The following is a 24,772-nucleotide window of genomic DNA, read 5'->3' on the forward strand; positions in this document are numbered from 1 at the left end:
TCGGCCAATAAAGCTCTGTTATCAATCCCTACAATCAAGTCAGCTCACCTCAGTCAAGTCAGAGAGAGGGCCCTATCTATCGCAGGCTCAAAACTTTGCAATTCACTCCCAGTCCAACTAAGAATGCAGCAAGATAAAAGTAAATTCAAAACGGACCTTAAAACATGGTTGTTTAACGTGGCATACAACGATGTGGAGAAATAGCCAGATGTTTAGTTTTACACCATCTCTGGGGACCTTAAGTCTATCTTGGAACTATATATTTATATTTTAAAATTTTATTTGTTTAATATGTATAGTTTTATTCTGTCTTTTAGTAATCTTATCTTTTAAGCTATTTCTCTAAGCTAGTAATTTTACTTTATTTTATTTATAAACGATTGTAACTTTCTTATTATGTTTTATTGTAATGTAAACCGTCGTGAAGGCTACCGCTGAGATGACAGTATATAAATAAAATAAACCTTAAACCTTAAGTTTGTCTATTTGTGGCTGATGCTAAGATCTGCAACAGAGTGGACATACCTGAAGGAGCAGAGAGAATGAAAAGTGAATTAAGAAAGCTTGAAGACTGTTTGAGGATTTGACAACTGGGATTCAATGCCAAGAAGTGCAGAGTCATAGATCTGGGGTATGGTAATCCGAAAGCGCTGTATGTGATGGAGGGTGAAAGACTAATATGCACGAACTGGGAGAGGGACCTTGGGTGATAGTGTCTGTTGATCTGAAGACAATTTTAAAAGGTAATAGCAAAAGCCAGAAGAATGCTAGGATGCATAGAGAGGAATAACCAGTAAGAAAAAGGAGATAATGATGCCCTTGTGCAGGTCCTTGTTGAGGCCTCACTTGGGGTACTGTCTTCAGTACTGGAGTCCATATCTCAAAAAGGATAGAGATAAGATGGAGGCAATCCCAAAAAGGTTGACCAAAATGGTGTGGTAACTGTATCAGAAGACGTATGCAGAGAGGCTGAAGGATATGAATATGTACACCCTGGAAGAGAGGAGGTGCAGGGGAGATATGATATAGACCTTCAGATACCTGACAGGATTTAACGATGCGTAAACTTTGAACCTTTTTTGTTGGAAAGGAAACAGTATAACTAGGGGTCATGAAATGAAAATCTAGGGGGAGGGGGAGACTCAGAACCAACATAAGGACATATTTTATTTTCACAGAGAGGGTGGTGGATGTCTGGAATGCCCTTCTAGAAGAGGTGGTATGGACAAAAACAGTAAATGAATTCAAAAGGGCATGGGATAATCACTGTGGATCCTTAAAGGCTTGAGGATGATAATGAAGAAAAGGGTGCATGGGGTAACTTACATGGAATGGCAGTTAGTACCCTTAACCAGAAGGCATGGGGGGAAACTACCCTTAACCAATTAACCTTGATGATTTAGACACAACTGCAACATTGCTCTCTGCTTTGACTGCAGGGAAAAAAGGGTATTGGATTCTGAAGACAGCCAACACTGTGCCCTGACCTTAACAGTCTGGGGTACTGAATATGCTGACATTGGAGATGAATCTTCCATAGCCAAGTGCAAAAGCAAAGAACCTTCAAGCAGCATTGCGTGAATTATCAGGAAGGCTGCTCACCATGTAATAATGTTGAGGTAATTTTGATATGGATTTGACAGTTGCTTGGTCTTGATGGTAAGTATTACTAAACATAAGGCATAGGGGTAACCTGCATGGAGCAGCAGTTGCTGCCATGGGAAGCTTGCCGGGCTGGGTGGATAATGTGGGGTTTTTTTTCCCCGTTGACAATACTATGTTACTATGTTACAATTGCCATTCATCTTGGAATCTGATACAAGTCAACTGGGCATGGAAACAATGCTGTCTTAACTGGAACATAAGTAGGAATTTTTAATTTCCTATTGGCCCAATTTATTAAGCCCTTTTCCCATATACACAGAATGAGAAAAAAGCTTTAGTAAATCAGGCCCTATGTTTGTAGAATATTGGGAAAGATGGATTATCAGCTGCTTAATCAGGCATTTAGAGGCTTTTATAAGAACATCACTTGAATACATGTATTGATCATAGGTAGATGTAGGGCACATTATGTCATTTCATCAATGTGTTAATGATAGATAAAAGCATAATCATAGCATCCATGGATCCATAATTTCTGTTAATATAAAAATAATTTTGGAACTTATTCTTATATTCTTATATTCATCCTCATAATTCTAAAAGAGAACAAAATGAGACAGACTGTCGTATTGGGATACTTCCAGACAACCTAGACTGGCCACTGTAGGAGACAGGAGGCTGGGCTTGATGGACCGTTGGTCTGACCCAGCATGGCATTTCTTATATTTTTATAAAATGGTTAGACAGGTTAGGACTCTTCAGTTTGGACAAGAGGCAACTGAGAGGGGATATGATATAAGATTATATACTCAGGAGTGGGATGAAATAAGGAAATAGGGGATGGATATTTACCCTTTCAAATTGTACTTAGGGGACACTCCATGAATCTAACAGTAACAGATTGAAAACAAATCGGAGAAAGTATATATATATTTTTTTACTCAACACACAACTAAGCTGTGGAATTTATTGCCAGCGGATGTGGTCAAGGCATCTAGCATATTTTGGTAAGGGTTTTGGACAAGTTCCTGGAGGAAAAAGCCTCCACTTAGCCCTGGGAGTGAGAAACAAGAAATGGCTCTACTCTCTGTGGGATCTGCAAGGTACTTGTGGTCTGGATTGGCAGCTGTCAGAGACAAGATGCTAGCATCCATATACTCAGCATGGACAGTTTTATATTCTTAAATTCTTATTCCACTGGTAGGCAATATATTCCACTCCTAGTCAGTAGATGGCGCTTAAGAAACATGAGAAGTTACCATTAGTCGGTTGTTGGCAGTTAATATAGATATTACCCACCCTTCCCACCACCCCCAGAAATGTATTTAGCCTTAAATTTATGATTTTAGTTGGAAAATAGAGCATACTATGTTGCCTGTTTAGGAGTGGTATAATTTAAAAGACTTATAGAAGTTCATCAATAACAACATTCTAGTTGCCATGTGGATATCATTTTCGATTGCGACTATTATAATGTTTCTCTTGATCAATTTCTAAACCTTTCTGTGATATGTCGTCTGGTTGTCCAAACAAGCACATGCATCACTTAAGAAAACAAAAGTCTGTTACTGTCGCCCTAAACAATTAAACAGAAGAGTTTACAGTGCTTGTTTGACTGAAGCTGATGTTGAAGTAATAGTAACACCCTCCTACTTACCCACTCCAATAATTTAACCAGTTCTAGGAGTTTCTTGTTCATTGGCATGTAAGAAATCAAAGTCTCTTGCTGTTCCCCTCGGGGCTTTTTTGAATGAAATCATTTAGAAGGAAGTTATTGTGTTCATTGTTGCTTCTGTTTAATAAAGCAGCCATACGGGGTACTAGGCAGATCTCTCCTTGCTGGGAGTTCCAACTGAAATGTAAATTAGATGTACTTATGAAATTAAATGATGCAAGGAAGCCTTTTTGAATTGAGGAAGACAACCTCATTTTAATGAGGAACAGTTGTTCCTGTTTAATCTGGCATGCAAGTTGTTTTCTCTGTGCCCTTCACTCTGATTCTAAAGAGCATGTTTTAGCAGCTATTATACTAAGTAATATTATATGTTTTGGATTGCAGTTTTGACAACAAACTATGCTTTTAAAGCTTGATGGATTTTTGCAGGTGCTTCCTTCTCAAGCCCACCACCTATGCACAGCAACCTCCTGTTTTGGATAGCGTGTATTCAGAAGGAATACAGAACAGAATCAATCTATCCATATATCTGTTCCTTTTATTAATCCATTCCTAAATTAAAAAAATTATTGCAGCCTTTCCTTTTTTTTTTTTTTTTCTGACGTGCCATTGATAAAATAACCGGGGCAGAAGGTCGCCTCGAAACTAGATGCTTCATTTATTAATGAGTTCGCTGTGCAGAAGGACTGGTGATAAAGAATTGTGATTGCAAACAACTACTGAGACATATGGCTAGTAAAAAGACATTATAATTGTTATTTCTACATAATTCTTGGACCTCATTGAAAAGGGATCGCTTAAAATCTGTTACGTTACCGTTTGTAGGAACGCTCAATGGCAGTCAAAGCTGGGTATACTCAGCAGTGTATTAGGGAACTTATGATGAATGGTACCTACCTGAATGCGTATCTATCAGAAAGCTGATAAATAGTCACATAAGCGTAACAAACCAAGAAACACAAGTTTACTCGAGACTATGGCTATCATTAAACGTTTTCTTTGGGTGCCATGCACAGGATCAGAAAAAAGAGACACCAGACTGAAAAACAAATCACTTTGTATCCTTAAACAAAGAAAGAAATTGTACGTTTCAATATCTGAGCTTATTTAACAGTTTCTTAGCCGTCTTTAGAGGTATCAGGTTTTTTTTTTTTCTGTAATACAGGACTGCGATCGTAATGCTACAAAATTACTGAGAGGAGCCTTTATAACACACCGAAAGTAGATGGAGAAAATTGATTCACCTTGCTTAGCAAAGTTTATGGTACACAGAGATGATATTTCATGTGTTGTGTGAATCTGGCTAAGAACATAAGTGTTCGCTCAAGAGAAAAAGTAATTTATACAGTTGCCAATGAATTTACTTCACTAGTCAGTGTGCAATATTACTCAGGCGACTTCTTCTTGTTCTGTTACTCAATATCTGCCACTTTCAAAAGATCAATTCTTCCATTAACTTTTCTATTTCATCCATGCTTATATTTCTCTTCTCTGCCCTTCCAGCATTCTAATTGTTGTTCAGGATTACAAGTTGGAAGATCAAAGATGCCATCTTAATATTATGAAAACCACTACTTTAGGGCATTTTTAGGAAGGAAATGCTGAAACAACCAGACAAGTGCGGTGATATCTGTCTTAAGCTAAATACTGCGCATCACTCACTCCAGAGAGTGGAAGCCCTGGGCGCGATTCAGACTCAAATCTATTATTAAAAGAATATACAAAAAAGGATATCTCAAGAGATTAAAAAAAAAAGAGAGGGTTTTTTTTTTTTTTTTTTTTTTTACCGACTTTACATATCTCTTGGCATAGGTATTGTATAGAAAAAGTTAGGAAGTAGATTTCGCGTACAATTGTTGGGAACATATTAATTTTTCTTTTCTCTGGTAGGGGCTCAGCCTCCCTCCTCTCCCTGGCACATTTTTACAATCCCATACTGCTTTCGAAATATTTTGAAATGCTCATTTGGTTGTCTTCTCCCACACACCACCAATCGCTCTCGTTACAAAAACAGATACCAAAATAATAAAATATAAATATTTTAATTTTAGTGATTAAAAAACAATTAGACCAATCACATAACTTCAGTAAAGAAAAAGCCTCAGGACAACAATGCACAAATGAAGGTATTTTGCCCGGTTAATAGTTTTATTTTTGTCGTCCCCCCCCCCCCCCCCTATGAACTGAATTTGATCTTTTTTTTTTTTTTGTCAAGATAACTAGCAAGTGGCCAGGGTGGGATGCAGCAGATTTAAGCAGAAGTCGTGGGCTCCAGAACGCTGAGGTTGGACTGACATCTTCATTTTCGGATCTGTCGAGATAACAATGCAGCTGATCAGTTCCAAGAGCCGGATGGTTTTTGACACAGTAGCTTTGCTAGCCAAGTTTAGGACAGCACCATAATATGGACAGCGACTTCAAGGCATGGGAGACGGCGTTCTCGGCTGACCTCTGTTCAGCACCATGGTCTGGACAGCTCCTCCGACCACTTTAAAATGACAAACTACAGGCGGGGGAAATCTAGAGTTCGTGTGCAACCTCGGTTCTGGAAAGCAGGGTATGTGTGTGTGCGGGGGAGGTAAACAGCTCCTCCCATCACTGGCGGATTTGCTCTAGTCTATAAAAAGAAGAATTAAGGAAGAAAACAGCAGAGGAACTCCACTTCCCCCAGTCCATAAATCAGAGGGGGGACACGCTCACAGAAAGAAGGACGAATCCGAGAACCTCCCAACAATACAACTTAAGTGTCGTACGGCAGTATTATGACCACTGATGAATAACTTCGAAAGTCTTAGCTATGCTGGAGATTCATATTGGTAAAGTTGGAAAAAACGCCTGCTCCCTTCCCTGCCTGCGTTTGGAAAGCAGCGCAGAATAGAACTTCAGATACACACAGACCTATACTGAACCCTTTCCCAAAGAGCACAGAACAGGGGGGGGGGGGGGGGGGCAGCTCATCTCCTTGCTTGAAAACACATATTTTGTATCTTTGCTTCAACTTTCTCGGCGAGTGAAACTGCTTTGGAAGTCAGCGGGTCCCTACGGAAGGGGAACGCAGTTTAAGCAAAGTTTGATTCTTCTTTCAAGGCGCGCTTACTAACATACTCTTCAACACATTCCCTTATAAACTGCTACCAAAGAAGAATAAAGAGAACGGGAATAAAACAAAACAACAACAAAAACAAAAAAACAAAAAACAGTATTGTTTCCACTGTCCTGGCTTGGTCTACACAGTGCTCTTCATTTTTCCCACGACCACCTGTCCTATGAAGGAAGCGATTGACTACCCGGAGAGGATGGCAGAGGAGTCCATCGCCAACAGCACTCTGCCACCCAGAGGGGAGAACTTCTCCTTGCCCAGCCTGCTGCCCGAGCTAGAGGTGGCAGCGGACCAGGAGACGGCTCAGTTCATCATCCGCTGCGTGATCCCTTCTCTGTATCTGCTCATCATCACCGTGGGCTTGCTCGGCAACATCACCCTGGTGAAGATCTTCATTACGAACAGCGCCATGAGGAGCGTCCCCAACATCTTCATTTCCAGCCTGGCGGCGGGCGACCTGCTCCTGCTGGTGACCTGCGTGCCGGTGGACGCTTCGCGCTACTTCTTCGACGAGTGGATGTTCGGGCAGGTGGGCTGCAAACTCATCCCGGCCATCCAGCTCACCTCGGTGGGGGTCTCCGTGTTCACCCTCACCGCCCTCAGCGCCGACAGGTAAGAGCGAAGGCGAGGGGGCTCACCGGGCAGTGATCCAGATGCACCCAAAGCCCATGGGTTACTCTACTGCGGGTCAGTGCCTGCCGTGCATGCTGAGCCGAGCAGCTACGCCGGTGTTTAATGCAAGTTAAAGGACATTATTTGTATTTTGCCACACGTGGTTGTAGCTCGCATTGGGGGAAAAGGGAAAATCGCGAGTGGAAGCAAGGGATACTAATTTTAAGTGTCCCTAGTCTTTAACAGTACAGTATGTTTGTTTTCTGAATACTTTTCATCACCATCTAAACTGCACCACTAATATAAACGTGCAAGGAAACACCACGATCTGCAAGTTTGTTTTCCTGGGGCGGAGGGAGAGAAGGAAGCAAGATAAATCAATTTCCATCACTTTAAGATAGAAGCCATGGCTAAATAATGTTCGCAAGTCATGAAAGTCAGGATTGCAGCTGTATTGTGACTTATTGATCACTTTTGCAGAGGATCTTTGGAAAACATTAGAAAACCTCTCTGATTTTATTGATCAACACGAAGCATGGTATTAGATCTGTGTGGCTGTTGAAATTAGTGTAGACCTTCAAGTGCTCATTTACTGTAGTCAGATACACTTGAAGCTAGCCACTGTAGTTGTGAGAGAATTGATTACATGCGGAACTCCTTTTAACAATCCATAACAGCAGTAAGGGCTATAGCACAGAAGGGACATTGGAAATTTGATTATGTAAAATACTTTTTCAGCAGAGTTGTTCCTTTACCTGGTTTTCATTTGTTTGCCCCCAAACCTTTCCCCCTGCTCCTTCAGGCACCGTGCTCAATCAAAACATGCCCCAAAAAGAGAGCACTATGAGCTCTCATTTGTTGATACTCCAATTCTTGTTCCATGTTTAATCCCGTCCCTATTAGCTCAGACATTAGAAGAGCAATCCTTTAATCCAGTGGCTATCGATGCAAACAAACTCATGCGCCAGGCAGCCGGTGCAGCTCTTCAGGAATGGACAGGAACTCCTTCCCTGCTGGGGGCTGGCCACTCTCTATAGCGTTCCTAGTCCCTACTGGCCTGATAAGCAGAAACCAGTTTGAGAATTGAATTCAGGTCTGTACATGACTTCTCTGTCTGGCCCTGTGAACAATTTAATTGTCATGGCTGTATGGGCAACAGGAACATAACTGACCTGTGCATCGAAGGTGTATTTGTTTTGTTATTTTTATGGTGGTTTTTCATTTTATTTGTTTGTTTAATTATAGCTATTTAAAATGATGAAACTATGTTTTAAATTATGTACATTGAATATTTAATAGTATGAATGTGGTTATTTTGTAATCCACACCAAACAATGTAAAAGAAGTTATGGGATATAAGATTTTAACATAATAAATAAATAAATGGGGGGGGGGGGGGAAGAAATGAAAATCAAAACAAAAAAGGAAAAATGTCAGTTTTGCCCTGCACCAAACTTCCAACAGTGCCCTCACCCTTGGCACCCTCAACGGGCACTTACCCTATTTTTGGGTCTAATTGACAGGAGTGATCCTGCTTAAGTGGCACCAGCAGGCCATGAGGCTGGTGCCATTTCGTTGTATGGAGGTTCCTCTGAAGGTAGGGACCTTCATTTTCAGTTTTATTTTATTTTTCTGGGAATTTAAATATTATAACAAAAAGAATTAAGGGAAAATGATTTTTCTCCACTGATTTTTCTCCAGTTTGTTATAACAAAGTAATTTTTCCACTGATTGTCATAACATTGAAATTCCAGCAGGACAAAAAAAAAAAAACCTGAAAAAAAAGTCCCTATCTGTAGGGAAATACAGCTATACCTTCATACAACAAAATGGTGCCTGTTCTATAGACCCACAGAAGGGGTAAGTAGTTGGGAAGGGTCTGAGAGATTCAGGGGTTGGAGGTGCTGTTGAGAGGGGGGCTTTGATGGTGGCAGTGGCAGCGGCCATTTGAAAGTGAAACAAAAAATGAAATGAAATAAAACAGAACATTTTGTTGAATTTTATTCATCATCTTTCAGATGAAAGCACATCCCTAGAACATAGACATCAACAAAAATGACACAGAGATGTCAGCTTAACCATTGCTAAGATTATTGTGTTCTTTCCATGCACTGCTCTGTACATTATAACCTCTATTTAATTGTGTCACTGCGAAGATAATAATGTCCTCTCTGCAGGGCTTAGTTTGTGGGAGAATGGTCCAGACAGAGTTCTACTTTTTTCAGACTTCAGATGCAGAGCAGATGACCTGTTCTGCTCCAACCCCTCCCTTCCAGGCAGCCTGAAGGGAAGAAAATGGGATGGGATTGATAGGGTTGTGGATCCTTGTATTGGAGTGAGATTGATGTTACCTACTCGGGGGTCCAGTGGGCCCTCACTGCCAACTGGCAGAGGATGATACAGAGACTAACTGGACCTTTGCCTTTACCAGACCTTTTCCTTGTGGGTTGAGCCCCTGAGTTCTGAGGGCCAGCAGGTGTTAGGAGAGTGTCTCTAATGAAAAGAAAAACAGTTCAGTAGACTGGCTGAAGACAAGGCATGGCTGAGGGTGAGGGTGAAGATAAGGCTGCAGCTTTGTCTGAGGCTGAAGACAAAGCTGCGGTTTGGCTGAGGTAGAAGACAAGACTGTAACAACATTCACTTCCGGAATGATAGTCAACCCATTGCTGAGGTGATGAGTCAGAGGCAGGGGAGGCTGTTTATAGGTCCAAGCCTATAACATCAGGTCATTTCCCACCACGGTCCCTTTAAATGTGCCCAAGTTTGGCACACACGTGCCTAGAGGTGTCTCAGAGAAAGAAGCAGCGTGCTGCCATATCTTGTTGAGCCTGGCATTTGAGGTGTGTGAACCAGCTCACGGGTTGGCCCTTGAGCTGAGAAATGTAACAGTACCACTTCTCTTCCTCCTCTTCAGGGTCCGAGGTTTTGGTTTCAAGGGGAGCTGTCTATGGAAGTCCCTTTCCAGACGTGGTGCCTGAAGGTTGCCGACAGGTTCCCATGAGTTCTCTTCAGGGTCAAAATGTTTCTAGGTGATGAGGTACTCGAGTTTGCCTTGCCACCTACATGAGTCCAGAATTTCTTCCACCTTGAATTGTATATCTTCTTCCACAGTTACATCCATGGCAATAGGAGGTTTTCTGGAAGAGAGAATTAATGGTTTTAACAAGGATACATGGAAGACATCATGGATTCTGAGGGTTTTGGGAAGTGTCAGTTGAAAGGTGACAGGGCCCATCTATCATCAAATGGGATATGGTTTAATGAACCTGTGCCAGGTGAAGGGAAAGAATTTTGAGCCATAGGTGTTGAATGTTTAACCACACTAGGTTGCCCACCCCTTGAGTTGGGGTGCAGGTTGGTGTTTAGTGTCAGCACATTTTTTAGCTCATACTAAAAAAATGCCTGGGATATCCATTGAGTGGTCTGAGTCCAGAGTATATGGAGTTCCTGAGCAGTGAGATGAGCTGCTTGGCAATTGACAGTGAGAGGTAGCGGGAGTGGCACCCGCAGTGCTTCCCATATATGATCTGGAAGAGTGATGATCTGGTGGCACTATTTATGTGATTGTTATGGGAGAATTCTGCCCTAGACAGTAAAGAAGCCCAATAGTCTTGTCTTCTGTTGACATAGGATTGGAGAAAGGTTTTGAGACTTTGATTGGTACTTTTGGTCTGCCCATTGTCCTGGAGGTGTTAGGCCATAGTGAAATCCAAAGTGATGTCAAACTTATGGCAGAGGGCTTTCCAATATTGGGCTGTAAATTAAATGCCTCTGTTGGAGAGGATGTGAGATAATGATCCATGTAGTCAGAAAACATGTTGAACAAAGAGGTGTGCATGCTCAGGAGCTAAGGGAAGTCCGACAAACAGTACAAAGTGGACCATCTTAGAGAACCTGTCCATGATGACCCATATCACCATGGAGCTATGTAAGAGGGGAAGATCCACTACAAAGTCAGTAGATATTTGGGTCCAGGGTTCCTTGGATGCTGGCAATGGTTGTAAAAGCTCCCAGGGTTGGGCACGATCAGTTTGGTTCCATGCACAGGTTGGACAAGATCTTATGTAATCCTTGGTGCCTGCTTGAGGTGCGGCCACTAATAGTGGTGCTGGAGTAATTCAAGGGTTCTTGATTCTCTGGGTTGTCCTGTCACACTGGAATCATTCACCCATTTCAACACTTTTTCCCAGGATTTCTTGGGAACAACAATATTTCCTGCCTGACAGAAGTGGTAGAGACCAAAGGAATTTTTTCCCATAACAATCACATAAATTTCTAAGATACCATCAGTTAGGAAGGAGTGAGAAAGGTATCTGCTTGGAGGTTCTTCTCAGCGGGGCGGTAGTGGAGTTTGAAGTCAAAATGAGAGAAGAAGAGAGCCCAGTATGCTTGTCGAGCATTGAGATGCGGGGCCTGTGAAAGGTGTTCTAGACATTTGTGATTGGTGTAGATGGTTATTTTGTTTTGAGAGCACTCCAGGAGGTGCCACCATTCTTCCAGAGTGATTTTGACTGCTAGGAGCTCTTTGTGTTTGACAGTATAGTTTCTTTCAGCTGAAGAGAATTTCCAAGAGAAGAATGAACAGGAGATAAGTTTTCCTTTTGTGCTATGTTGACTGAGGATAGCCCCACCCCAAAGGACAAGGCATCTACCTTGAGTATGAAGGGATGAGAAGGGTCTGGGTACCATAGACAGATTTTTTGCCTGAAGGCTTGTTTAAGCTCCTGAAAGGCCTTGACATCTTGAGGCCAATTTCTGGTATTCACCCCCTTTCAGGTCAGGGATGTGAGTGGAGTGACCAGAGTGGAGTATCCATGAATAAATTGCTGGTAGTGATTGGAACATACGAGGAATCTCTGAAGTGCTTGCAACCCACTGACTGAGGCCATTCCAAGATAGCCTTCTGTTTTGCAGGATGCATGCTGAGCCCAATATGAGAGATGATATACCCCAAGAAGGGAAGGCTCTCTTGTTTGAAGTAACATTTTTCCAGCTTGGCATACTGGTGTTTTTTACATAAACGCTGGAGTATCAGCTTCACTTGAGCTCTGTGAGCAGAGAGAGAGAGAGTGAGAGAAGATAAAGATGTCATCGAGATACAACACTACAGAAGAGTATAAAAGGTCTCTGAAGATATCATTCACCATTTTTTGGAAGATGGTCAGGGCATTGCACAGGCCAAAAGGCATGACTAGGTATTCATAATGACCAACCCTTAATTCAGATGAGGTTGTATGCGCGCCGGAGATCCAACTTGGTGAAAACTCAACCTCACTATAGTCAATCGAACAGATCAGAGATCAGTGGCAAAGGGTAGAAATCCTTCTTGATGATCAGGTTCAAGCTTTTGTAGTTGATACAAGGTTGCAGTGTTCCATCCTTTTTTTTTTGTAGTTGATACAAGGTTGCAGTGTATATCCCAAATTAACACATCATTTATTCTTAGTTATTCTCTACATGTTTCACGTATCATAACGAGTTACTGTTGTCTTTACATATATATTTTATACTATTCTATTTATTATTTATTTTACTTATTTTATTTCAAGTTAGTTATTTACACCATTATCTATTTTATTACATGTTATTTACTATATAGATTCTCGTCATTTGATGAGTCACTGTTGTTTATTTAATATTTATTCTCATGTTCTGAAACTCCGTTTATTGTAACGCCTCACCGCGATTGTTTTGTTTTATGTAAACCGACCTGATTTGATATTTGTATCGAGAATGTCGGTATATAAAAATGCTAAATAAATAAATAAATAAATCCTTTTTTGCTACAAAGAAGAATCCTATGCTGAGTAGTGAGGAAGATGGGCAAATAAAGCCTCAGGCAAGGTTCTCTTGTATATAGTTGCTCATAGCCTTGGTCTCTGGTCCCAAGAGTGGATACACTAGAGGTGTGCATCCGTTTTCCAGTATTTGTAATCCGCAACTTATTTTGTCCTATCTGTTAAATACATGGGGAGGCGAAACGCATCGCGACTCCCCACGTATTTAACAGATTTCTGTTTTATTCGGCCTCCTAAATAAAAATTTAAACCCCCCACCCTTCTGACCTCCCCAAGACTTACTAAAACTCCCTGGTGGTCCAGCGGGGAATCCAGAAGCCATCCCTGCATTCTCACACCCTCGTTTGCCGGTTTCATCACTGCGCCGATAGCCTGTGTCACAGGGGCTACCGGTGCCATTGGTCAGCCCCTGTCACATGGTCACCGGCACCATCTTGTGCTCCTATCATGTGACAGGGGCTGACCAATGGCACCGGTAGCCCCTGTGACATAGTATGGGCAAAGGCTACCGGCGCCATTTTGAGTCCTGGCATCGGACGGCCGGCATGCAGGAGGTCGCTCCGGGACCCCCGTTGGACCCACAGGGACTTTTGGCCAGCTTGGGGGGGGCCTCCTGACCCCCACAAGACTTGCCAAAATCCAGCGGGGGTCCAGGAGTGACCTCCTGCATGCCGGCCGTCCGATGCCAATACTCAAAATGGCGCCGATCGCCTTTGCCCTCACTATGTGTGACATATGTGTGACAAATGTTTGATGATGTATATACGTACTCAATTTATAAAATATGACCCTCTTTGTACACACATACTTATCCAGCAACAGTTCACACATACTCCTGACCTTCTGAAAATTCACTTATCATACATAGAGTCTACTTACGCATGTGTATGCTGATTTTGCATTCACCAACCCTCTGCAGGTCTTGAGTGCAGGAGGTCACTTCTGGACCCCCGTTGGACTTTTGGCAAGTCTTGTGGCAGTCAGGAGGGTCCCCCAAGACTTGCCAAAAGCCCCTGGTGGTCCAGCGAGGGTCCGGGAGCGATCTCCTGCACTTGGGCCATCGGCTGCCAGTAATCAAAATGGCGCCGATAGCCTTTGCCCTTACTATGTCACAGGGGCTACCGGTGCCATTAGTCAGCCCCTGTCACATGGTAGGAGCACAAGATGGTGCGGGCCATCCAGTGCTCCTACCATGTGACAGGGTCCGGCCAATGGTACGGATACCCTGTCACATGGTAAGTGCAAAGGGCCATCGGCGCCATTTTGATTAGTGTTAGCCGACGGCCCGGGAGCGGAGGAACGCTCCAGGGACTCTCACTCGACCATCAGGTACCTGTATAAAGTTTTTTGGGGGGGTCGGGAGGGTGGGGGAAGCTAAGGTATTAGTTTTAAAGGGTCAGGGTGGGTTTTTTGTTTATCGGCTCGGGCACAGCTGATAAACAAAACTGCGATCGGGCCCGGTGGAAAAAAAAACCACATGTGAATCGGAACCGGAATCCGAACCGATTCCGGTTCCGATTCACATCTCTATTTGTCACTGTCTTTACTGAGGAGGATGTTGGGGGATACCCAACCAGAAACATTTTTTGATGGTGGTGACTGGGTGTCTAAACAAAATCAAGTGAAACTGTGGAGGATATAACACATCAGACTGACAGACTAAAGAATAACAAATCACCAGGACTGGATAGTAATCACCTTAGAGTTCTGAAGGAACTCAAACATAAAATACAGACCTATTTCTGTTGATTTGCAGCCTATCCTTATGGTACCAGACAACTGAAGGGTGGCCATTGTGATAACAATTTTTAAAAAGGGCTCCAGGGGTGATCTGGGAAACTATAGATTGGTTAGCCTGATGTTTGTGTCAGGTGAAATGGTAGAAGATAGGGATGTGCAGCAGGGACGGATTCGTCCCATACGGTATTCATATTTGTGGGGAGCCAAATCCGTTGCATCCATTCTCAGGGGACCCTGATCCGTTCATTAGTTATGTATGTATTTGTTTCCAAACCCCCCCCCCATCTCAACCCTTTAAATTTAATTAACTATAGCTCCCACCCTCCTGACTCCCCCCAAGACTTACCAAAAGTCCCTGGTGGTCCAGCGGGGTCCTGGAGCGATCTCCTGCACTCGGGCCGTCGGCTGCTGGTATTCAAAATAGCGCCGTTAGCCTTTGCCCTTACTATGTCACAGGGGCTACTGGTGCCATTGATCAGCCCCTGTCACATGGTAGAAGCACAAGATGATGCCGGCCATCCATTGCTCCTACCATGTGACAGGGGCTGACCAATGGCACCGGTAGCCCCTGTGACACCGTGAGGGCAAAGGCTATCGGTGCCATTTTGAATACCAGCAGCTGACAGCCCGAGTGCAGGAGATCGCGCCAGGACCCCCGCTGTATCACCAGGGACTTTTGGTAAGTCTTGGGGGGTCAGGAGGGTGGGGGGGTTTATTCATTAGATACATTGTATTTGTGGGGGTTCGCCATACGTTTCGTGACCCCACGAATACAACGAATAGGGACATATACGTTGCAGATTGCCAATACATCGAAAACAAATGCACATCCCCAGTAGAAGATATTCTTAAAACAAAATTACTGACCACATAGATAGACATGATTTAATGGGGAGAGACAACATGATATATGCTAAGGAAAGTCTTACCTTACCAATTTGCTAGATTTTTTGAAGATGTAAATAAATATGCAGATAAAGATGAGCTGCTTGATATAGTATATTTTGATTTTCAGAAGGCATTTGACAAAGTTACTCATGACAGACTCCTCAGGAAATTGAGAGGTCATGGGATCAGAGGCAGTATCCTATTGTGCATTGGCAACTAGATAAAAGAGAAGAAACAGAGGGTAGGACTAAATGGTCAGTGTTCCAAGTGGATAAAGGTTATTAGTGGAGTGACTCTGGGGTCTATACTGAGACCTGTGCTATTTAGCATATTCATAATAATTTGAAGAAAGGAATAAGTGAGGTGACCAAATTTGCAGATGACACAACATTGTTTTGATTCATTAAAACAGTAGTGGATTGTGAATAAATATAGAAGGACCTTGTCAAAATAGAAGACTGGACATATAAATGGCAGATGCAATTTATTGTGGACAAATGCAAAGTAATCCACGCAGGGAAACATAATCCTAGCTATAGGTAAATGATGCTGGGTTCCCTGTTAGGAGTTATCACTCAGGAAAAGGATCTTGGAGTCCTTGTGGACAATACCTTGAAATCTTCAGCTCAGAATGATGTGGTCAAAATGGAAATAGAATGTTAGAAATGAATGTATTTGGAAAAGAATAGAGAACAAATCTGAGAATATTATAATGCCTTTGTATAGATTCATGGTGTGACTGCACTTTGAGTACTGTGTGCAGGACTATCCTCCCCATCTATAAAAGACATAGAGGACATAGAAAAGGTACAGGAAAGGTACAGAGAAGGACAACAACAATGATAAAGGAGAAAGCTCTCTTATGGAGATAGGCTTAACAAATCAGGTCTCTTTAGCTTAGAAAAGGGAGAATTGAGAGGGGATATGGTTGAGATTTATAAAATCGTGAGTGGGGTGGCATTAGTAATTAAGGAATGGTTATTTATCCTTTCAAATAACACTAGGACTGGGGAACACTTCATGAAACTACAAACTGGCAGATTGTAAACAGATTATAGGAAGTATGTTTTTACTCAGCACACAATAAAGCTATGGAGTCTGTTGCCAGAGGACGTGATCAAGGCAACTAACATAGTGGGGTTTAAAAGAGGATTGGACAAGTTTCTGAAGGGAAAAGTTCATAAACACAGTTATTAGTGAGGTAGACTTGGGAAAGCCAATGCTTATCCCTGGGAGTGAGATACAAGAAATAGATCATCTGTTGGGGATATGCCGGATACTTGTACCTCAGACTGGCCACTCTTGGCCTGGGCTTGATGTTCCTTGGTCTGACCCAGCATGGCACTTCTTATTGAGAACTTCTGCTGTGCTTCCTCTTGCTCCCCAGAAGCAGTTTGTCATTTAGTGGCTACAAATGAAGAGGAAGAATAAGCGGTTATGATTACTTAAACATTTCCTTACACCCTTCATAACCCACTAAAGGACCATCTTAAATACAATGCCTTAAGATAAGAAAACAAAGCAGACATGAAGGGAGATGAGAAAGGAAACAGTAAGAGAGAGAAGAGTACCAGAAAGTTAATGGAAATCAAATTGTTCTGAAACTCTAACACTTTAACTAATAACCTTGCACTGTATAGCCAGAGGTGAAAGGATTGTTAGTAAAATAGAAAAAAAAAAAATGAAAGCATGCATAACACTGAATGGTGGCATGAAACACCCACTCATCCCTTAGGAACACAGAGACAAAATTCAATCAACTAACTCAACTGATTATCTTTTGTCTGCAACATTGACAAAACACCAACAGACAATTAGTGTATTTCATAACTTGAATTTACATCCTTGAAAAAAACAATTCAGTCACCATGTTGTCACATGATTATGTGTTACAAACACACACACAGTGTGATTCATGCAAACATTTGATGCAGTTGTTGCCCTTCTGGTGAGAAGTATCCTCCTGAGTTCTCCTGCAGCTTCCCTACCATCTCAAAGCTCTGGAACCATATATTCTGGAGGCTTTTCTATTACCTAGACCAGGAAGAGGGTCTGGGCCTCTCCAGAAGTTTGAAAAACAAGTACAACAATTAGTTCATGGTTGAATATGTTACAAATGTACATTTTACAGCATTTTCAATCTGAAATCCACACTACAATAGAACCATACACCGACAGGACATATACACAGTATGTATAGACACATGCATCAAACATTATGCATAATCTAAGATTAAATAAGAAAACATACAGAAAAGTACTTATGGGTGTAAGTAGGAAGACTCTCTAGGGTTCCTTAATTGGCAGGACCAGATACAAGATTCTGCACCCATTATCAGGACCAAAGACTGGGAAGTGTATCCCCAGAGAAAAGAGAGAAGGTGGGGAGATGTCCAGGGTGCTAGGGCAGTGTGCTTTTAAAATGGTGCTGGTGCAGGATCCTAAAGCAAACAAGGGAAGGCTCTTCTCTGGCAGGGTATTTGTCACCTTTAAAATTTAGCACCCCAAGCAGTTGCTTATACCTCAGTCTGGTCCTGTTCATTCTATCATAATACAGGTACTAAAGCACTAGTTCCAAAGCGGCCAACTCCAGTCCTCAAGAGCCACAAACAGGCCACAGATCTATGCAAACTGTCATCATTGTATGCAAATCTATCTCATGCATATTCATTGTGGATATCCTGAGAACCTGACCTGTTTGTGGCTCTTGAGGTTTGGAGTTGGCCAGCCCTGGGCAAAAGGATTTTTTTTAAAGGTCTGCCACTATAAGAAAGTTATAGGATCTGTTCTGACATTTTACTGATTTCACTGTGTGACTTATGATTAATCATGCTATGTTATAACCATTTCTGTGTTCAAATGTTTGTTCTCCTTTCTGGATGCCATGCCTGTCTACATTCTCCCAATATATCCAGTATGTGTCTAATGAATGAACTCAGTCAAGACAGATTATTAAGGTAGGTAGGCTAGGGGCATGCAAATAGCGGGTCTGGCAGAAAAGGAAAAATACTGTGTCTCCATTTGAGAGCAGCTATGGTACTTGATGAATTAACATTGTTATTTCAAATTCATTTATTGTGTGTTGCGTTTGACGGCTTGTGGGCTGCCCCCATGTGCTATTACTCTCACCTCTGCAGCTGGCATGCTACGGCCGGCCGCTGCCATCCTTGGTGCAGCAGGATGCCGCCGACTCTTCCTGTGGCAGGTGGCCACCAACTTCCATGCAGCAGGACGCTGCTAGCTCCTACCTCCCCTGACATTCCTTAGGCACGCGCATGCCTGATGCTGGTCCTCTTAAAGGGACCTTGATAGTAAAAGCTCTGTGGCCCCTGTTGATGACATCACTGTTTTTGTCCCATTTAAAGGCAGCTTCCCAGATGTACCTTGCCTCAGCAACAGGTCCAGCTACGTTCTGCAGTGCGTGTTGCTTCCTATCATCGTCTGTCCAGCCTATTCCAGTCTTCATCTGCCCAGCCTGATCCAGCCCTCGTCTACCTAGCCTGTTCCTGCCCTGCCTGCCTTATCCCTATTTATCCCTCTTCCTCTCCCTTGGATGGATACCTGTTTTTGACCCTTGCCTGGACTCTCGCTACACCTGATCTCTATCTGCCTCTGACCATAGCCTGCCCCTGGACCACGACTCTAGCCATCTCCAGAGACTTTTGCCTAAGTCATACTGGCCCCAGGTCCAAAAGGCTCAACCCGAGAGGAATGAGGGCTGGTATAGGTGAAGCTCTAGACCGGTCTCTGTTTCGTCTGGGCTTTCCAGCTGGTGGAGCCAATCTCACCCCAGCCCAAGGGTCTGCAGATAATACATTTGGTAGAAAGTGCTTCGCCTTCTTCTAATTGGTCAAGTAGTTAAATCATTTTTTCAATCTACTTACTTGGTTATAATAGTCCCATGCATTAATCATTAAAATGCTGAAGTATTATAATGCTTTATTTATTGGCTGACCTAAAACATTCCACAGATTTTTCTCCCATTTTTGTTCGATATAATAAACACTGATACATTTCAGGGACAAACAAAATTAAAACTGAATAAAGAAGGTCCCTTCACCTTTAATTCAATCTGAGATCATGGTGGATGCATGCCCAAATCTAGTTGTTAGGACATCAGAAAAACAAGTTTACATATTAAGAAAGTAATAATTAGAGTGATGTATATTAGCTGATAACGTATTAGTGATTAGAAGTGATGGCCGACCTAAAATCATGGAAAGGAGTTAGTTCAGTTTTTCTGAGATATATATATAGGACCACTGAGCTGTTTTTTAAAAAAAATATGTCAAGTGATTATTTTTATTCACTATGATTACTACATACATTTCTGTCAGAAAATTTCAAAGTCCTGAAGTTGAATGAATAAAGTCTTATATTTGTCAAGTTATTCAGACTTCTTTCTGAACATTCCATTATCTTTCACTAGAGAACTACATAACACATGAAAATCCAATATTATATTTTCCAAACTGTCTACTTTCTTTGTTGTATTTTGTACAACTTTTATTTGTTCCTCAGAAACCCACTGCAAAGTACTTTTTTTCCAGACAGTCATTTCTAAATGAGTTATAGTCAGACAAAAAGTCTCTAAAGCAATTTCTCAGCTCCTTTACACGTCAAACTGAACATTTTAGTAAGAAGCCCAACAGATTGCAAAGTTGGCAGGAATCATTAGAAAAATTTGAACCTGAAATAGAAGATATTTGATTTACTGGATTGGGTGACAGTCTTTCTACCAGCAGTATAGACGTAGCTACAGGAAAATCCAGTGGCGTTCATATTCACTGAAACTAATCCTGTAACTTCAGCTTGGTGATTACCCCCAGCTCCAACTTCCATAGCTCCAGTCACAGTTAATTCAAGTTTTTGCTTTGGAGAAGTCCATGGATTCTACAAACACTGATGATGCCAGGAAAATTGCTAATGTTATGGGTTGAGAATCTCCTTCACCGGAACCCTTGTCTTACAACTCTATGAATGTTGTACAGAGCAACTGAAATTGTCAGGGAATCTTTTCAGGTTTAAAATATGTCTGAACTAAGAATCTGGTCAATCTCTTCTCAGAAGCCATAGTGACTGGACTTGAGTGTCTGGATTAACTCTATTCCACAGGCAATGAAATGAGGCACTGGTCTATTGCTCTAGCTTGAGAATCTTCAAGCATAGGAGCAATTCTATGTTTATTTTTCTATTTACCCATTTTATTTGGGAAAAAATTAATAAAACATGCTCAGAAACCAAGAAAGTTTCAAAGCAACCGAGTGCAGCCAGTGACATGACTCCATCTTGTGTCTCTCACCAGACATGTTCGCTGTTGCATTATGGAAGGAGGAGAAGTGAGCAGAGGAGGAAGAATGGCTTAATGGTTAGGAAAATGGGCTAGAAATCAAGGAAGTTAGGGTTCAAAGCATACTTCTTTGGGCAAGTCATTTTATCTTCCTTAGCCTCAAGTACCCACCTAGAGTGGAAGTACTTTGGGGAAGGGACTTACAGTGTACCTGAATACCTAATAACTTTGTACTATGCTGTGCACATCCAGTAGCATTGTACAAATTATAAATATTAGATATTTTATTATTGAGTATGGAATGATCAGCATAACCTATAACATAACCTATATATAGCATAACTTATAAAAGGCATTTGTTTTTTTTCCCCCAGACATTTATCCATTAAAACCCCAAATAATTTTGGGTAAATCAAACACAATATTAATACTGGAATTCTCTTGTTAGCTAATAATATGCGTTTCTATGATAGGAGGTATCCTTGCCATTGTTAATGCAACTTTTGATATACTATTAGTTATATAATAACATAGTAGTTGTGAGGAGATAAAGCCCTTTTGACCCACCAAGTCTGCCCAGTTGTCCCTATGTGCCCTATGTCGCTGTTCTTTGTTCTCTCTTGCCTTTTCTGTATTGGTCCCAATTTGCTACCATCTCTATTGATAGGTTATTTGTGTAGTTTGCTCTGAGAATGATGTGTAAAAAAGTTAAGTTATGAAATACTAAACATTAAATACTAATTTCAGATATCCATTACTCCCAATAAACAAGTGTTTCCTCATATTTTCTCTGTTTCCACTTTCTAGCTGCATAGCATATCTCCTTGCTCCTTAGCTTTTACTGTAGAAAATACTGACTTGTAGCATCTGAAAGCCTGCCAGATATATTATTTCTTCTAGAGAGTACATTTTGAGTGGGGTTTGTATATAGGCCTAGTACCATTTTAACAGCCTTCATCTGAACCATTTTCATTCTCTCAATGTGTTTCCGAAGGTGTGTTCTCGAGAACTGAATACAGTTCTCCAGACGAGGTCTCACCAGTGACCTACATAAATTACTTACTGTAACACCCCTTACCTCCAAGCGCTTCCAGCATAGCACCCCACTCTGTGCAACATTCAAGTACTACCTGCAACTTGGAGTTCCTCTTATAGACCCTGCAGCCAGGACTTTCTAGGGTGCTGGCTGATGACATCACATCCTGTCTAGACAAATAAGGAAGTGCCTCAGCAACAGGTTCTCCTGTGCTAGTTGTTGGCGCTATGTTGCTACTGTTCCTGCTCTGTCCAGCCTTGCCCAGCCATGTTCCTGTTTTGTCCTGCCTTGCTCACTGTGGTTTGACTTCCTGTCAGCCTTTCTTCAGACTGCTCTTTTCTGTTGCTGACCCAAGCTGTCTAATGCCCTTGCTTGATCTTTGCCTGTCTTGACCCCTGCCTGAACACCGAGCTTGCTAGCCCTCGGTCACCCCTGACCCTTGCCTGTCCTCAGTGCACTTGAACTCCACCGACCTTAACTCTAGCACGCTTTGGCCTGTGACTCCTCATTCCTTGTACCCCACTAGAGAAGTCCTGCTGGGTGTCAGAACCTGTGGGCTCAACTGAAGGGGAGGGGGCTGGCCAGGCAGAAGACCTCGCCTTGTGGTGTGTCAGTTGCTGCCTGCTAGGGCTACTCCATGTTGACAATTATTAACAGGGACATTTGCCACCTGACATTATAGAAATGACTAACCTGTATTTTCTAGTTATGTTACAAATACATTTTATAAAAAGCACAGATGAATGTTTGGGAAATTTGACTAAAGCTAGTAAGCTGTCATCCACCTTTCAATTTTGTCAGTACATTCACTACCAGTAAATAAATGGCCCTCTATTTTGCATAATTTAATAGTGTACAAAACTTATGCGCAGGAGTATGTGTCCATGTGATAGTGGACTATCCCTTAAAAGATAGAAACATGATGGCAGAAAAATACCATTATGACCTATCCATTCTACCCATCCACATCAACTACTCAGCTTTATGATCCCTACCATTCCCACAGAAATTGTCTATGTTTATGCCATGCCTTCTTGAATTTGAATACTATCCTTGTCTTCACCACTTTTAAAGGGAGGCTGTTGCATGCATCCGATAACTTCTGTGGAAAGAAATATTTCCTTAGATTATACCTTATACCCGTTTCCCCTCATCCCATAACCCATTATTCTAGAGCCCCCTTTCCTTTGAAAGGAGCCTGCCACCTGTGCATTGGAGAAATTTAAATCCCTCTATTATATCTCCCCTTTCTTGCCTCTTCTCTAAGGTATATATATTTAGATGTTTAAGTCTATCCCTGTATTCTTTAGAACAAAGATCACTGACCATTTTAGTATCCACCCTCTGGATGGACTCCATCCTGTTTATATACTTTTGGAAGTTCGGTTGCCAGAATTGAACACAGTATTCTAAATGAGGTCTCAGCAGGGACTTATGAAGTGGCAATGTTATCAACTTTTTTCTGGTGACCATTCCTCTCCCTAAGCATCTTTCTGGATTTTGCTGTTGCCTTATCCACTTGTTTGGTCACATTAAGATCATCAGATATGATCACCCCTACATACTGCTCTTCTTTCATGCATAGAATTATTTCACCCCTATATTGTACTTCTCCCTTGGGTTTTTGAATTTATTAGCATTAAAAGCTACCTGACCCTAGACCATTTCTTGAACTTCACTGGATTCATCCTCATGTTTTCCATATCTTTCTGGCTGTTTACCCTCTTGCAGATTGTGGTGTCATTGACAAAAAGACAAACCTTTAAGAACATAAGAGCATAAGATAAGCCATACTGGGTCAGACCAAGGATCCACCAAGCACAGCATCCTGTTTCCAACAGTGGCCAATCCAGGTCACAAGTACTTGGCAGGATTCCTATGTTCAATAGATTCCATACTGCTTATCCTAGGGACAAGCAGTGGATTTTCCCAAGTCCATCTTAATAATAGTTTTGCTAGGATTTGCAACTCGAGGGAAGGCCCCACGAGCTGCTGAACTCATTCCAACGCTGCCAGACTTCAGAATTGCAAGAACACTGCAGAGTGTGATCAGCCATGCCACTGACATCTGGACCTCCCTTAGGGCACACTCCTTGCTTTGAAGAGCCCATGGTGGGAAAATCCCTGCAGCACCCTCTGATGATGCCAGCAGACCTGTCCTACTTAAGGACCCCTTGGACTGCTTGCCAGTAACTCAGTAACAGGTCTCCTGCCATAGCAGTGTGTGTTGTTAGCATTCCTGATTCCTGTCGTTCTGCGTTCCTGATCCTTGCCTTGTACTGACTTGCCTTCCAGCCTTATCTCGTCCAGCCTTGCCTTCCTGCTTTGCTCCATTCTGCCTTCCTTGTCTTCTCCAGTGTTCTTCCTTCAGTCTTCCTTGTCCTGCTTTGTCTTATTCCTCTTGTCCAGTGTGTCCTCATCTTCCTTTGGCCTAACTCTCCGGATCTGACCTTCTGCCTGTACCTGACCACACTTTCCCTGCCATCTGGATCTGAACTCTTGCTTGCACCTGACTATGTCTGTTCACAGCCTGCTCCAACATTGGCCTGTCTCTATATCTGTATCCATCTGACCGCTGCCTGTGCTGACCCTGGTGTGCTACTGCACGTTTGCTCTTGTCTCTGCCCTAGGGACCCATTTAAGATCTGCTGGCCACCAGAATCCAAAGGCTAAATCTACAGGGGAAGCTCCAGTCTGTCTTGCTACAGGGCACATTTCTAGTTGCCAATGTAGGCTTCATAGGTTTGCTTATGAGGCTGCATCAACTACGATGCAGCACAAAAGGCTCACACCAACCTATACAATGAATAAATTTTTCTTCCAGGAACTTGTCCAATCCTTTTTTAAACCTAGCTACACTAACAGTTTTTACCACATCCTCCATCAATGAATTCAAAAGTTTAATTATGCATTGAGTAAAATATATATATTCTCCTATTTGTCTTAAATGTATCATCTAGTAACTTCATTGCATGTCCTCTAGTCTTTGTACTCTTTGAAAGTGTAAACCGATTTGCATTTATCCAAT

General features: G+C 42.1%; 1 protein-coding gene across 1 annotated transcript in view; it reads left to right on the forward strand.

The window, feature by feature from the left end:
• Positions 1 to 6,546: 6,546 nt before the first annotated feature.
• The window catches only part of NMBR (neuromedin B receptor), a 146,207-nt gene continuing 127,981 nt past the window's right edge, over positions 6,547 to 24,772 (forward strand). The window contains exon 1 of the mRNA XM_029596912.1: positions 6,547 to 6,992. Within this exon, the coding sequence (XP_029452772.1) occupies positions 6,547 to 6,992 (446 nt within the window). The remainder of the gene's footprint in view (positions 6,993 to 24,772) is intronic.

The sequence above is a fragment of the Rhinatrema bivittatum genome, chromosome 3 (genome assembly GCF_901001135.1).
Source record: "Rhinatrema bivittatum chromosome 3, aRhiBiv1.1, whole genome shotgun sequence".
Taxonomy (NCBI): Eukaryota; Metazoa; Chordata; class Amphibia; order Gymnophiona; family Rhinatrematidae; genus Rhinatrema; species Rhinatrema bivittatum.